Below are 16425 nucleotides of genomic sequence, written 5' to 3' on the forward strand. Positions count from 1 at the left end.
TGGGGTTTGAGAGCAATTTGGAAGAAAAGAAAAAGAAAAAAATCACAAAATGAAACCACAAGAAGTCCAAGTCCAAAATTCGCTAGGAGACAGTCTGGATATACTTTAGTCTTTTGATTGTATCTTTTTACTCATATATCGGATTGATGCGATTCTTGATGCATTCGAAATCCATCTTAAAGGGCTATAACTTTGTCTCTAATAAGGATTTCCAAATTCGAACTCCTGAAGGCTGTACGTGGCTACCAAGATAAGTCCTAAAATTTAGGCGATTTTTTTATGCGGAAATCAAGAGGACATTCGGGTTTCTTTCTTACCCTATATAAGCATATCATTAGTACAAAATGGAGGAGGAGGAAGAGGCACAAGAGGCAGATCTGAAGAAAGGAGAAAATCACTTCCATGGCCACCGTTCGCTTCAGTTTTCTCTGGAGATTTTTGTTGTCCATTATATTTATGAGTAACTAAATTCTCAAGTAGGGTTAGGGATGAACTTGCACATTAGGTGGTATTTCTAATTTATTGTTAATTCATGTATTTGATTTTCAATTGCTAAAACTCTTTTGTTTTATCATTCTCAATTCATCGTTGATGTTTTCTTCTCTGAATAATCATAGAATTTATTGTGTTTATAGATTCAGTCATGCTTTTTCTATTGAATGGATTAGTTCTTTGATTATGTTTGGATCAATTATTTATCTATATTGATTTAGTTTTTTGCTACAATATCGCTTCCTGAGTTTATTGTTGTCATTGGATTTCATCAATAGGGGTAGTAATTCACGTTTTTTAAAAGTGATGAATGTTTTTTCAAAGAGTTACATTTGATTTAAGTCTGGTTTATAAATCTATACCTTCCGATTGGGAATTGCAGGAATTGAGTTCTTAATTGAGTTATCCAATGAATTAAGAATAATTAAAATACCAGATTTGTGCAAGGGATTCCCGACGCTCTATTTTGTGTCAAATTTGAGTACTTTTTCTGTTAATCACTTTGCTTCACTTGAATTTACATTTAAAATTAATCTTTGTTCTCTATTACTTATTTAATATTTTTTCTTTAGTTTCTTTGTTCCTCTTGCTATTCTTTTAATTTGTCTCCCTGTGGAATCGACACCCTAAAGCTGTGCTACAACTAGCGCTTATTCTTTGGGCGTAATCAAATTTTGGCGCCGTTGCCGGGGAGACGGTAGAAGAATTGTGAGATAGTTTTTCTTTTCAACAGTTTGTAAAGGCGGTAACTTCGTTCCCTATTTTAGTTTGCTGCATTTTTTTTTATTTTCTTTTCTTTTTGTAGTTTTTTTTTTAGTGTTGGGTTTTTCTCTATCTTGCATGCACAGGTATAGAGACGCCTTGGGTCGGTTTGCTTGTAGACCTGTGTTAGAGTCAGAGTTTAATTTTTCTGATCATTTGTTTGATAATTCTTCTAATTCTGAGAAAAGGAGTGAACACGAAGATCAACCCAATAGGACCCTTCAGGATTACCTCCACCCTACACGCACAGCCACACCATCATGCATCATGTTTCCAACTAATATTCGCCAATTAGATTTTAAAACAGGGATGATATAGTTACTCCCTACTTTTCATGGCTTGGAAAATGAAAATCCATATGTGCACATTAGGGAGTTTGAGGAAGTAGTTGCGACTTTTCATAGTCAAAATGCAACTGATGACATTGTGAGACTTAAGTTCTTTCCTTTCTCTTTGAAAGATAGAGCTAAGAGTTGGCTATACTCATTGAGACCACGATCTATTGGGTCATGGAATGAGATGACTCAGGTCTTCTTTAATAAATACTTTCCCCAACATAAGACCAATGCTTTAAAAAGGCAAATCTCCACCTTTGTACAAAAGGATAGTGAGACTTTGTATCAGTCTTGGGAGAGATTTAAGGAGCTATTAAGTATGTGTCCTCACCATGGATATGAGAATTGGCGCTTAGTGAGCTATTTTTATGAGGGACTTACACCTAGAGAGCGTCAATTTGTGGAGATGATGTGTAATGGTGAGTTTTTATAGAAAGATCCTAATAAGGCCATAGAATACCTCAATGAGCTTGCTGAAAAAGCTCACACTTGGACTGGACCTAGTGCTACTGAGAGCACAAATAGGTCATGACCTGCAGGAAACCTAAATGGTGGTGGAATTTACCATCTCAAGGAAGAAGATAACCTAAAGGCTAAGGTTGAGATGCTCACTAGGGAGCTAGAGGTGTTGAAGAATAAAGACTTAAAGCCAACACACGTGGCTAATCATGCAGAATCTTTTAGACCATGTTTTGTGTGTGGCGGGGTAGATCATCTTGCCCAAGAGTGTCCCACATTTACTGAGATGAGAGGGATGTATGAGGAACAATGTAATGCCTTAGGTATGTACATGAAGCATGTTGCACCTTTCTCTAATACCTACAATCCTGGGTGGCGTAATCACCCCAATTTTAGCTGGAAGTCTGAAAACCAGCCGCCTGCACAACCCCCTAGATCATATCCTGCACCATATCATGCACCTTCATCTTCTAGGAGTCCTTTAGAAAACACTTTACATGCTTTTATTGAGGCACAGAGTAAAACTAATCAAAAGTTTGAATCTTTGATTATGCAAGTTGTTGAAAAAAACAAAGAGATAAAGAGTCATATATCCAAGATAATGAGCTCCTTGAGTGTGAATGAGCGTGGCAAATTTCCTTCTCAAGCTCAATCCGCACCCCAAGGTCAGCATATGGCACAAAAGAATTTAAAAGAAGTCAATGCCATTATGACAAGAAGTGGTAAGTCCTTACACATCCCAACAACTGATAAGCAAGAGGATGTTGAAGAGGAACAAAGCAATGATAGCACCAAGTTCCCCAAGGATGCCGAGGTAATCAAGAGACCAGTTAAGGTACCATTTCCTCAAGCTTTAAAATCTGGTATGCGAACTTTGGATCCTAGTAATGAAATCTTGGAGAACCTCAGGCAGGTAAAGATTAACCTTCCTCTTTTGCATGTTATTAAACAAGTTCCCACTTATGCAAAAGTTCTTAAAGATTTGTGTACAGTTAAGAGGAAGCACCATGTTAAGAAGACAGCATTTCTGACAGAGAAAGTTAGTGCTCTAATTGAGCAGCGAATTCCTCCTAAGTACAAGGATCCTGGTTGTCCAACCATTGCATGTAATATTGGGAATCGTGAGTTTGGGCAAGCCTTGCTAGATCTAGGAGCTAGTGTTAATTTGATGCCTTATTCCATTTATTTGTAGCTTGGTTTGGGTGAAATTAAGCCTACTTCTGTTGTGCTTCAGTTGGCTTATCGTTCAGTTAAGAAACCGAGAGGGATAGTTGAGGATGTTTTGATCCAAATTGACAAGTTTTATTATCCTGTTGATTTCTTAATTTTGGACACTCAATCAGTTGTTGAGTCTAACTCTAAAGTTCCTCTCATATTAGGTAGACCTTTCCTTGCTACGGCTAATGCACTTATAAATTGCAGGAATGGGTTGATGAAGTTATCTTTTGAAAACATGACCATGGAGGTCAACATTTTCCATATTGAGAAGCAGCTAACAGATGACGAGTGCCACCAAACGTATATGATTGATGCACTCATAGACAATGGAGTTCACACAACTCATGATTTTGATCCCCTTGAATATTCCCTTGTGAATTTTGAGTTTAATACATCTGTTAGTGATTCATCTGATGTTATTGATATTTGTGCTGTTTTTTATGAAACTCAGGATTATGGCACACAGGTTTGGCAACAGAAATTTGAGGAGTTGCCTAAGAAATGTGGAAAACAGATTCCTGTAAGTATGAAAGCACCAAGAGTTAAATTGAAATCTTTGCCTAAGTCTAAAGTCTATAAGGTTAAAATGAAAACGTTTCATGATAAAAATATTCTTAGGAAGAGGTTTAAACCTAATGACCAAATATGCTTATATGATTTTGGATCTCACAAGCACAAAGAAAAACTTCGGTTTAGGTGGACTGACCCATTTCTAGTGAAAAATGTTTTTGTAAATGGGGTGGTAGAAATAGAGGATCCTAAGGATGGTCGGATCTTTAAAGTAAATGGTCAATGCCTTAAAATATTAATTGATAGGCAAGTTCTGGAAGTGGAAGACATTCCACTTGTGGATCCAGTCTATCAACCTTGACCACACTACCAAGGTATGTGTTTCTTTATTTATTTTGTTTTGCTTTGTTTTGTTTTTGTTTTTTCTTATTTTCTTTCCTTTCCTTTTTGTTTGCTATTGTTTTCTTTGTTTTTGATTGTAGGATAGTTTCATTTCATCATTTCAGATTACCATCTTTGGTGTTTAGGGAGCTACCCACGTCACTCATCAGGTGTATTCTACTATTTTCAGTTACGCCCCATTCAATTTTAATTCTTAAACATTGAGGACAATGTTTCATTTAAGTTGGGGGGTGGTGGTGCAAATTTAATATTTAAAATGCTTGTTGGAACTCTGTGGCATATTTTCATGTGTCAATTTTTTTTTTAATTTGCATCACACATGCATCATTTTCATATGTGTACACATTCTCATTCATAGTCATCTTCGTGAATTCACCAAACCCACCAAATCATTTTTTGCTGAAACATTCACACAATTCTTAATGTACTTATCCAAGTTTTGTGGTAAGATGGTGGTTTGACACATGTAGCTAGAGAACTCTTTTGTTTAAGTATTCATGTGAGTTTGGAGAGGATTGAGAGTATACAAATGTAGTAAATTGTGATAAGCGTTCATTGATCTGTTGAATTGGGCACTTCTTTTGAGAATATCATTACATGGTTTGCGGTACAATGGTGGATATACTTGGGATATGACGAAGGTCAACTTAGGATTAACGTTTGAGCCTTTCAAGCTATCCTTTCTATCATAGACCCCTAGTAGCCAACTTTGAGCCAATAAAACACTTGTAGCTTTTCCTTTTCATATGCCCATATCATCCATGCCTCTCCACATTGGAGTATAACCTATACACAGATTTTCTTACCCTTTTTACTTCCAAGTGTATACTAGGTGTGGAATTTGTATTTTCTTTCTTTAATTTTATCATTTTCAATTAAAAAAAAAGAGAGAAGAAGAAGACGACGGAAAAAAAGAGAAGAGTACAAGTTGCAAAGTTTTCAATTGAGTGAGCTCCAAAAAAAAAAAAAGAAGTTGGTATAGATGGAAAGAATACAAAAGTGGCATGTGTTTGTCCATCAAATTGTTGAAAAAAAAATAGGAAGAAGAAGGAAAAGCATTATTATTTGATGATCTGAAAAATTAGAGAATATATTAAGTGAGAAGTGTGGTCTATTGAGATATTTAATAAAATTCCATTTGTATGTACTTGGAAGTTTTTGAATCCCTTTCATCGTTTTTTTTTTCATATAACCCCAAAACCAAGCCACATTACAACCTTTTGTGTTGACCATTCTGATCCTAAATAAGCTGTTGGAAAGATTGATGGAAGTCTCATTTGTTAGTGTTCCTATCATAAGATCAATGTTTGCTTGTTGCTTGTACATAATTGCCTAATTTTTCATGTGAGTGTATATTCACCCATTGTCAACTCCATAGAGAGAGCCCTTACACGAAACACTATTATACCCGTGAGTTATGGAGTTGAACCTTTTGCTTAAGATGTTCTTGATTTTGCATGTGTCAAGATTAGTGGTACGATGGTTATGGCTTGGAGAACACACACACACTCTGTGGATTGCTATAGGTGGATTGATCTTGATGGGTTATTGGATTCCTTAGATTGTTTTGATATGTGAATATGGAAAGTGCGACTTGATGGCCTTTATGTGTGATTTTCTTTGGTCTCTTTCGTTGTTTTGACATGAAAATTGCTAGGGACTAGCAAGGAGTAAGTTGGGGGGTGTGATGAGTGTGCGAAAGTGCACTCTATATACCCTATTATTAGACTAAAATGCTAAAATGTGAATAGAAATCATAAGAATTAATGTGTATTCTTAAATTGAATTTCTATTTACGTTGGGATACTCCTAAGCAGTTTTTTTATGTCTAATTTCAGAGTTTATAAAAGAGCAAGTCAAGCCCAGTCAAATTCAAAGGAGGACATTCATGGGGTTTGAGAGCAATTTGGAAGAAAAGAAAAAGAAAAAAATCACAAAATGAAACCACAAGAAGTCCAAGTCCGAAATTCGCTAGGAGATAGTCTGGACATACTTTAGTCTTTTGACTATATCTTTTTACTCATATATCATATTGATTCGATTCTTGATCTATTGGAAAGCTATCTTAAAGGGCTATAACTTTGTCTCTAATAAGGATTTCCAAATTCAAAGTCCTGAAGGCTGTACGTGGCTGCCAAGATAAGTTCTAAAATTTAGGCGATTTTTTTATGCGGAAATCAAGAGGACATTAGGGTTTCTTTCTTACCCTATATAAGCATATCATTAGCACGAAATGGAGGAGGAGGAAGAGGCACAAGAGGCAGATCTGAAGAGAGGAGAAAATCACTTCCATGGCCACCGTTCGCTTCAGTTTTCTCTAGAGATTTTTGTTCATTATATTTATGGGTAACTAAATTCTCAAGTAGGGTTAGGGATGAACTTGCACATTAGGTGGTATTTCTAATTTATTGTTAATTCATGTATTTGATTTTCAATTGCTAAAACTCTTTTGTTTTATCATTCTCAATTCATCGTTGATGTTTTCTTCTCCGAATAATCATAGAATTTATTGTGTTTATGAATTCAGTCATGTTTTTTCTATTGAATGGATTAGTTCTTTGATTATGTTTGGATCAATTATTTATCTATATTGATTTAGTTTTTTGCTACAATATCGCTTCCTGAGTATATTGTCATCATTGGATTTTATCAATAGGGGTAGTAATTCACGTTTCTTAAAAGTGATGAATGTTTTTTCAAAGGGTAACATTTGATTTAAGTCTGGTTTATAAATCTATACCTTCCGATTGGGAATTGCGGAAATTGAGTTCCTAATTGAGTTATCCAATGAATTAAGAATAATTAAAATACCAGATTTGTGCAAGGGATTCCCGATGCTCTACTGTGTGTCAAATTTGAGTACTTTTTCTGTTAATCACTTTGCTTCACTTGAATTTACATTTAAAATTAATCTTTGTTCTCTATTACTTATTTAATATTTTTTCTTTAGTTTCTTTGTTCCTCTTGCTATTCTTTTAATTTGTCTCCCTGTGAAATCGACACCCCAAAGCTGTGCTACAACTACCGCGTTATTCTTTGAGCGTAATCACTTATGCATCCCGTCAGCTAAAGGATCATGAAAAGAATTATCCGACGCACGATTTAGAATTGGCTGTGATTGTATTTGCTCTTAAGATTTGGCGGCACTTTTTGTATGGGGAAGCTTGCGAAGTATACACCGATCATAAGAGCTTGAAGCACTTGTTTTCCCCGAAGAATCTGAACATGAGGCGGAGGCGATTGCTAGAGTTAATCAGTGACTACCAATGCGAGATCAAGTATCATCCGGGGAAGGCAAATATAGTTGCGGATGCTTTAAGTCGAAAGGCGCACTTGGAAGATGAGGCCGAATCGTCTGAATTAGATTCTTTACTTTGCGGGATGAGAAGACTCCTTATTGAAAGTTCACAGCAAGAGGAGATATTATCTTCAATTCTTGATATTCGAGTGGCTAATTTTGAGGAATTGAAGACTCTTCAAAGGAAGGATCCGGAGCTGTTGGATATCAGAAAAAGAGTCAAAAAATTTCGAGGGCCGTTGCATTATAGTATGGATAAAGATGGAATTCTTCGATTTCGAGATCGTAGAGTGGTCCCTAAAGATTCAGAATTCAAGGAGCAGATCATGGCAGAAGCTCATGCGGCCCCTTATTTAGTTTATCCTGGCAGTACGAAGATGTACCGGGACTTGAAGAAAAATTATTGATGAGAAGGAATGAAGAAGGATATTGCCTTGTATATCGAAAGATGCCACACATGCCGTCAAGTCAAGGCCGAGCATCAAAGACCCGCTGGTATGCTCCAACCCCTCCCTATTCCTAAGTGAAAGTGGGATGACATCACGATGGATTTTGTAGTGGGCTTACTGAGGACTCCTAGTGGGAAGAACTCGGTTTGGATGATTGTTGACCGGTTAACGAAGAGTGCTCATTTCTTGCCTATTAATAACACTGATTCCTTGGGTAGGTTGACCTGCTTGTACGTAAAGGAGATAGTGCGGTTGCACGGTATACTAAAGAGTATTGTATCGGATCGGGACCCAAGGTTCACATCTCAGTTTTGGAAGAGTTTGCAGGCAGCGTTGGGTACTAAGTTGAAGTTTAGTACTGCATATCACCCTTAGACGGACGGCCAATCAGAGCGCAGTATTCAGACCCTTGAAGATATGTTGCGAGCATGTGTTATGGAATTTCAAGAGAGTTGGGAAAATCACTTGCCGCTCATAGAATTTGCCTATAATAACAGTTTTCATGCGTCCATCCAGATGGCTCCTTATGAAGCTCTTTATGGGAGGAAGTGCAGATCGCCCTTGTGTTGGGATGAAGTCGGGGAGAATAAAATAATTGGGCTCGAAATAATTCAAGAGACGCAAAGCCAAGTTCGGATTATCAGGGATAAAATGGTGGCAGCTTAGAGTCGTCAGAAAAGCTACGCAAATACAAGGAGGAGAGAGTTATCTTTTGAAGAAGGTGATTGGGTTCAAAGTCTCTCCCATGAAAGGAGTTAAGCGTTTTGGTAAAAGGAGGAAACTGGATCCGAGAGATGTCGGCCCTTTTCAGATTTTGGAGAAGGTAGGGTCCGTCGCCTATAGAATTGCTTTGCCAGAATATTTTGGGGATATTCACGATGTCTTCCATGTATCATCCTTGAAGAAGAGTTTTGGACAACAAGAGCCGTGCTTTGTCGACCCAGAGCGTATTCAATTGCAACCAGACCTTACCTATGAGGTTGTTCCTTCACAGATCATGGATTGGAAAGAGCAACAGTTGAGATTCAAGACGATACCTCTGGTAAAGGTGGCATGGGGGGATCCGTTAGCTCAAGATTTCTCTTGGGAGTGAGTAGCAGACATGAGGGAGCAGTACCCCTACTTGTTTGAGTAAATGATGGTACGTTTCTTAAACTTGGTCTCCGTGGAATCGTGTGGCTTGTTTCAAATTAGTATTTATCTTGCAAATTTCGAGGACTAAATTTGTTTTCAAGGGGGGGAGGACGTGATACCCCCTTTTTACGTGTATTTTCACTGAAGGAGTGTTTTTAATTTAATTAATATATTGGTTCTTTTATTTTAAATTATTTTATTTTAAATTGGTTTTATTTTATTTGATGTGGTGTTTAATTTATTTTAGTCGTTTTATGGTTTTTAAAATCGTTTTCGTCGGATCAGTTTTTTGGACTCCGGAGGTGAGAATTGAACCTCATTTCTTTTCTCTCATCTTTTCTTTTTCTTTTCTCTTTTTCTTTCTCCCTTTTTCCTTTTTCTTTCTCTTTCTTTCTTTTCTTCTTCTTCTTTTTCCTCTTCTCTCCCGCGTGCGCAGCAGCTCTCCCTTCTCCGTCTCGCCGCCGTCCAGCTCTCCACCCTGACCCACCGTCGTCTGGCCGACGTGGCCGACACAACCACCACTGTTCAACTCCCCTCCGGCCAGTGAACACCCCCCCCAAAAATCACCTCCATCTGAGCCGCCGTTAACCCCCTAGAGCCCCTCCTTTTCTCACGGTTTTGAGCCATTTCTGGCGCCGTCGCTCCACCTCCGGCCACCATCTTTTTACCACTTCTTCCCCTACCTCTTGCCGTCCTAACCCACCCAATTCTGACCCTGATCCGTTGCCGAAGCAGCTCCCACGAGCTCAACTCCGATTTGCTCTATTTTTGCTTTCACCTTCATTTCCACTGCCACCCACGGCCAAAACTCACTTCCTTTAGCATCATAAACATCTCTAGGTCATTCCCTATCAATTTCGTGTTTTGGTTTGTCCCCGTTCGAAAGTGGGTAATTTATTACCCACGGCCACAGTGTAAAATACACTGTTACATTGCTTTTTCTACTCCATTTGCAACGTCGTGAGCTTTCGAAAAATACCTTATAGCGCTGTAAGTATTTTTCAAACTCTATTTTAGATTTAAATATATTATTTCTTTTACAATAAATTCATTGACTTGTTGGTTATTTCGGACTAAGTCCAAGGAGTCGGAGGTCGGATGGATTGAGGACGGAGTTGTTTGGTTATTGTTGATATTGTGAATTGTTGGTTAAATTGTGTCTTGAGGTGTGCATTGCATGGTACATTCATGTGCATGTATTAATTTGAGACAAACTAGTTTTATCTGTGTAAATGGATTTTCGGGTGCGTGTGTATCACGACCCCAAGCCGAGATGGGGTATTATCTCGGTGGAGCTTCTCTGGTCACTTGGGAGCGTAATATACTGAGTGACATCCCCTGGGTTGTCGCTGGGCGACAACGGGAGCGGGCGGGATGGTAATGCTCTCCTACTGACTCCGTGGCCCTTCGCTGGCGAGGGCTAGAGGATGCTTAGCTACGAACGCGCGGGGCGTGGAACTGGGCATCACTCGTTTAGGTGTCACACCCGTGGTTGTTACCTGCGATGTGGCACAGGAGCCAGGGTGTGCAGATGGCCCCTAGGGGAGGTCATGGTGCATTTGGACTATTTGGTTATTGATTTGAGTTGGATTTGGTCCAAATGAGACTTTTGGCGTGAGTTGGAAAGTAATACGTTTTGGGCCAAAAAGGGATTTTGGCGTGCGTGGAAAAAATGTGGTTTTTTTTGTAGGACATATGCATTTGCATTCTTCCATGCATATTGTTGAGTATAATATGTTTTTATCTTGTGGCATTTGGATCTTACTTGCCTGCGGAACCATTTTGGTACCGTAGATTTTGATGCGAAGATCAAGGAGGGGGAGGCTGAGCCCGAGGATGCAACTCCGCCGGAGTATTGATTTGGGGTTTATGCCTTGTAGTTGGTTTGGAAACATATTTGTGGCTTGTAATATTTTATTATGTATGTTTTGAACGGGTTTGTATTAAACTAAGAAAAAATTTCTGATACTTAGTTATGAGATTTTTGCTATCCGCTGCATGTTTCTTTTTGTATACTTGTTGCTTATACACACACTTGGCACTTGGTGATTGGGTGGTGACCTGTGATGTCATCATCCGAACGTTTCGATTTCTCCATGCCCGTACGTCAGATTTGGGGGCGTCACAGCGTATATTATCCTTAACCTTAACATAACTTAACTGATTTAACCATCTGTAGTACAGTAGATTATACTCCTTCACCTTAGTATTTGGCAGTGCATATCCTTGACCGCAATACCATGTAGCGCGTATCATTCTTGACCGTAGTACAAATTAACTAATAATTGAAACTTAACTGTACTCAAAATACACAATTGTATTTGAAATAAAACTTGACTGGAATACGAAAGAGCAGAAGTCCTAACATCACATAATATGACTTGAACGTAACTTGAGAGACATAACTTACTTGAGATAGAAATATTTTGTAGTATGACATAATATGTAACAGACAATATTTCATAACATGGCATTACATGTAACAATAAATATTACGTGACATTGCATACATATAATAAATGGCATAACATAATATGACATACTTGCAACATATAATAATACGTGATATAATAGATTGTGTAATAGATAAGCATTCGTGACAGAATGAATCATGCATAACAGATAAACATGTAATGACATGGCCTAGAATGGCATGTATGATAACATACATACATAAATTGTAGTTTCCTTACCCATCATACATACACAGTGAACTGATAGTAAGTTAGAAGCTAACTTACCTCGATCGTTGCGTTTTACTAGAATAAATTGCGGAACACGAGGAACTGTAAGAGCATTTTCTAAAAGTTAGAAATTTAATTACTAACAATTAGAAATGTGCAAAAGAGACAACTTAGAGTAAAATAACCATTTTACCCTCTATATGTGAGAAAATGACCGTTTTACTCTAACTTAAGGATTTCAGATCCTAACTCAAAAAATTTCTAAAATTTACATTCCTCATGTAACTTGTGATGCCCCCAAATCTCACGTACGGACACGTGAAAATCGAGACGTCAGGATGATGACAACACGGGTCACCACCAGATCACCAAGTGCCAAGTGTGTGTACATGCAACAAGTGTACAACAAAAACACGCAGCGGATAAATAAAGTCTTATAACTAAGTACTAGAATTTTTGTTTAATACAAACCCAATTAAAACAACATAATAAAATACTACAAGCCACAAATATTGTTTCAAACCAAAATACAAGGCATAAACTCCCAATCAATACTCCAGCAGAGCCGCCTCCTCAGGCTCAGCCTCCTCCTCCTCCTCGACCTCTGCATCAAAATCTACGGTACCAAAATGGTGCCGCAGGTATGTAAAGATCTAAACACCACAAGATAAAAACATATTCAACTCAAACAATATGCATGAAAGAATGTCAAATGCACATGTTCCATAAAACCACATTTTGCCCACACACGCCAAAAAAACCCATTTTTGGCCCAAAAAAATATCCTTTAAAACCAGTCCTTACCATTATCCCAGATAATAGCCCAAATCAAGAAGCCACCATTCTCTCAGAAAATGGAACATAAATCCTCAAACATAACCTCGTCATTTTCCCAGAAAATGGCCCGCATCCAATATCCAAAAACCCGATCCAATTATTATATGCATCATGATCTCCCTAGGAATCATCCGCACACTCTGGCTACTGTGCCACACCGCAGGTAACTACTACGCGTGTGACACCTAAACGAGCGATGCCCAGTACTCGCGCCCAGCGCGTACTTGGACCAGGCCATCCTCTAGTCCCCCCAGCCTAGGAACCACAGAGTCGACACGATAGCGTTACCATATTGTGCGATCCGGTCGTCGCCCAACAACAACCTAGGGGATGTCACTCAGTATTATCCACTCCCGAGTGACCAGAGGAGCTCCACCGAGATAATACCCCATCTCGGCTTGGGATCGTGATACACACGCACCCGAAAATCCGTTTACACAAATAAAACCAGATTTTCTCAATTTAAAACATGCACATGAATGCACCATGCAATGCACGCCTCAAGACACAATTTAACCAACAAATTACAAAATAAACAAAACCAAGCAACTCCGTCCTCAATCCATGCAACCCCCAACTCCTCGGACTCAGTCCGGAATTAACCAACCAGTCAAATAATTAATTGTAAGAGAAATAATATATTTAAATCTAAAATAGAATTTGAAAAATACTTACAGTGCTATAAGGTATTTTTTGAATGATCATAACAGTGCAAACGGCAGAGAAAAAGCAACGTAACAGTGTAAAATATACTGTGGCCGTGGGTTGTAAAATACCCACTTTCGAACTGGGACAACCCAAGACTTGAAATTGATAAGGAATGGCCTAGAGATGTTTATAAAGCTAATGAAAGTGAGTTTTTTTTTTTTTCGATGGAAAGAAACCTTTCATTCAACAGATATTAGCATTAGTATATCTTACATCACACACTCGGAAGCAGCTCATAAGCTCCTTAGTATCCCTAATTACATTACCAACTAGAGTCATCGATGGTTCTGTCTTATGCATCTCTTTTACTAAGGTCAAGGCATCACTTTCAATGATAAGATGCTGAATACCCAAATGAAGTGTTAGCTGTAGGCCCTTGAGGATTGCCAACATTTCAATGCTTGTTGCATCACCAACTGCTGATTCCCTTTTGCTAACTGCCATAAGAACTTCACCTTTACTGTCTCTTAGGATAGCACCAATTCCTGCACTTTGTTGGTTCTGGAAAATAGCCCCATCTACATTTAGTTTGAAAGTTCCTGGCTGGGAGGGCTCCCATCTGCAGTATTGTCTCACCATTTTCAAGGGTTGGCCACGAGTTGTTTTATAGACATGTTGGACAGCTAGTGCGTGGGCTATAGCTTGGTCAACATGGATGTGTTTGTCTTCAAAGGTTGCTTGGTTACGCCTGTACTAGCAGCTCCACGAAATCAAAAAGAATAGCTCTAAGTGGTCTTTCTGTTGTAGGCCACTTATGTATCCAGCAAGGTTCCCATACAATTTAGGCAGGCCAGATGAGAAGATAATAGGCAAGTGTGTTTCCCAAGCTTTCCTCACTAAAGGGCAGAAGCATAATGCATGAGCTACATCTTCTATCTCTCGGTTGCATAGCTTGCAAGTTTCCTCATATAACACTTTTCTTTGCACCAGATTGAGCTTAGTTGGTAGGCTTTCTTTACAAGCTTTCCATGCAAATATCTTAATCTTGGCTGGGACTTTCAAGTTCCATAGATCCTTCCATAATTTCTTTAGTCCCATGTTTCTCGAGCTCTCACCTTCCACCCCATTCTGTTTTGCCTCTCTAAAAAGCCGATAGGCACTCTTAACTGTAAACTTTCCATGTGGCTCAGGATCCCAGATGATCTTGTCTTCATGGTTACTTCCACTCAGGACTATTTTTAAAACTGCATTTGCTGCTTGGGCAGGCAGCAGGGTCCTAACCTTTTCCATATCCCACCATCTAGTTTGAGGGTCTATTAGGCTATCTGATGAAGCGCAAAAATTGCATGATTAAAGTTACTTAAGCAAACAAATTGTTTAATAAAAATTGATTTAAGTACTTAATTATGCAATAGATCACATTACTTGATTCAATTGATAAATTCTAGTATTTTAGTGCTTAAAAAGATTTGTAATGTAATTGTTTCACATGAAACAAGACAAGCATCTCACATAAATGCAACACAAACTCACACATGCTAAAAGCAAACAAACTCACTCAAATAAATCGGCACACATGCAGAACATGGACAGCAGCCACTACAGCAAAAGAAAGGAAAACCTGGACATCTCACATGCAATAAATCACACATGTGCAGCAGCTACTATACCAAGACAGCAGAGCAAACATTCGGACTACCAGCAGCATGGACAGCACTTGCAGAAAAATCAGAAGTTCGATCAAACATGCAACACACATGCAGAAAAGTTACATGCAGAAAACATGGACCGAAAGCAGCAGACTTTACATTCGGTAGAATAATGTAGAAGTTGGTGTGTGAAGAAACTGTCGTGATTGAAGGAGAGTGGGTGAGCAAAGCCGTGTGGTGCTGGAATTTTATTGTGCTTAAAAGTATAATCTGATTACGTAAGTTGGCACTGATGTGAGGCATATGTATATATATATATATAATGCTGGACGACAAAGTGAAGAAAGGGATGGAGACAAGGAGAGAATTGGAGATGTAGAGTGAAAGGGATAGGTGCAGAATTTTTGAGATAGGAATTGAGAGAGTTAAGTGAGGGGTTACGTAAGAGATAGAAGAGAGTTGAGGTGTGTTTACGTGGGCCCTCATTAAAGAAAAGAAGGTGAGATGAGAGAAAGGTTGATTGGCTTCTTGGTTGATGGTAAAAGGAGAGGAATCGGTGAGAAATTGAGGCCGAGATTGAAGGAGCGGCTGGTGAGAGAGGGCAGGTTACGTAGGAGAGTTGAAATGAGAAGGATAGAATTGGGATTGTAGAGGAAAGAAGAGATAGGAAAGGGAGAAAAAGTGAGTAGAGAGGGAGAGTAATGAGTGGAAGGGAATTGTGTTAGCTGATAGGAATTTATTATGTGGGCCCTAGATGTTGGTTGATGGTGCAGCTGAGAGATTGAAGGAGTGAAAAGGAGTGTGCAACCGAGTGATTGAAGGAGTGATGTGTGGGGCAGCCGAAGGAGTGATGTGTAAGGATATGTTGTGCTGAAAGTGAAAGAAATCGGTCAGTGCATGAATATAGTGAGGACAAGAAGAGATGTGTGGGGTCGGTTTGGTAGAGTAGAGAAGGAACCGATTGGTTTAAATTGTGAAAGGAAAGAAAGCAGGGTTCCCTTCCGAGCTGGAGTGAGACCGACTGTGGGGAGGAAAGATGTGTTGAGAGAACTATAGAGAGGGAGAGGGAGCTGAGGGTTGTGCTTGGAGTCGGTATTCGGTAGTGCTAGCTGGAGTGAGACCAGCTGGTGAGAGAGGGAGATTACGAAGAGCTCTCATTAAAGAAAGAAAAGAAGTGTTTTCTCGTTCAAGTTGGATAAGGGAGAGTCGGTTGGTGGAGTTGGAGTGTTATTTGGCCGAGTAGAGCATTGATGTTGGTTGGTTCGGATGAAGAACAGAGGAGCTGCTGGTTTTATCTTTTATTTTCTACAGTTCAACAACAGCGTGGATTTTATTCACTCGACATCAACTGAATTCCAAATTCTGTTATTTCTAAATTGTTACTTAGTATTTCTTATGTCTTATTTTAGTTTTCTAATAAACAATATTTATGTAATTTCTATAGTACTTATAATAAATATGTTTGGCTAAATTTTCATACTAAGGTTAGAGGTGAAGTTTAATGATTTACATATTGTTTCCGAATCCACGTAAAATCTATTTTGCGAG

At 38.7% G+C, this 16425-nt stretch overlaps 1 protein-coding gene and 1 non-coding gene across 2 annotated transcripts; both read right to left on the minus strand.

Moving 5' to 3' along the window:
• Positions 1–1820: 1820 nt before the first annotated feature.
• Positions 1821–1928, minus strand: LOC122290569. The gene has a single exon (XR_006236432.1). It is a non-coding gene; the product is annotated as a small nucleolar RNA R71 (small nucleolar RNA).
• An 11543-nt stretch (positions 1929–13471) lies between these two features.
• Positions 13472–13867, minus strand: LOC122289214. Its single transcript, XM_043096194.1, has one exon. The coding sequence runs from the start codon at positions 13865–13867 to the stop codon at positions 13472–13474; it is 396 nt and encodes a 131-aa protein (XP_042952128.1).
• Positions 13868–16425: the final 2558 nt, after the last annotated feature.

The sequence above is a fragment of the Carya illinoinensis genome, chromosome 12, assembly GCF_018687715.1.
Source record: "Carya illinoinensis cultivar Pawnee chromosome 12, C.illinoinensisPawnee_v1, whole genome shotgun sequence".
NCBI classification, from domain to species: Eukaryota; Viridiplantae; Streptophyta; class Magnoliopsida; order Fagales; family Juglandaceae; genus Carya; species Carya illinoinensis.

Bases quoted from the DNA above. Each gene is read 5' to 3' on its own strand.
- LOC122289214 (XM_043096194.1), bottom strand. From the start codon at position 13,867: ATGGTGAGACAATACTGCAGATGGGAGCCCTCCCAGCCAGGAACTTTC.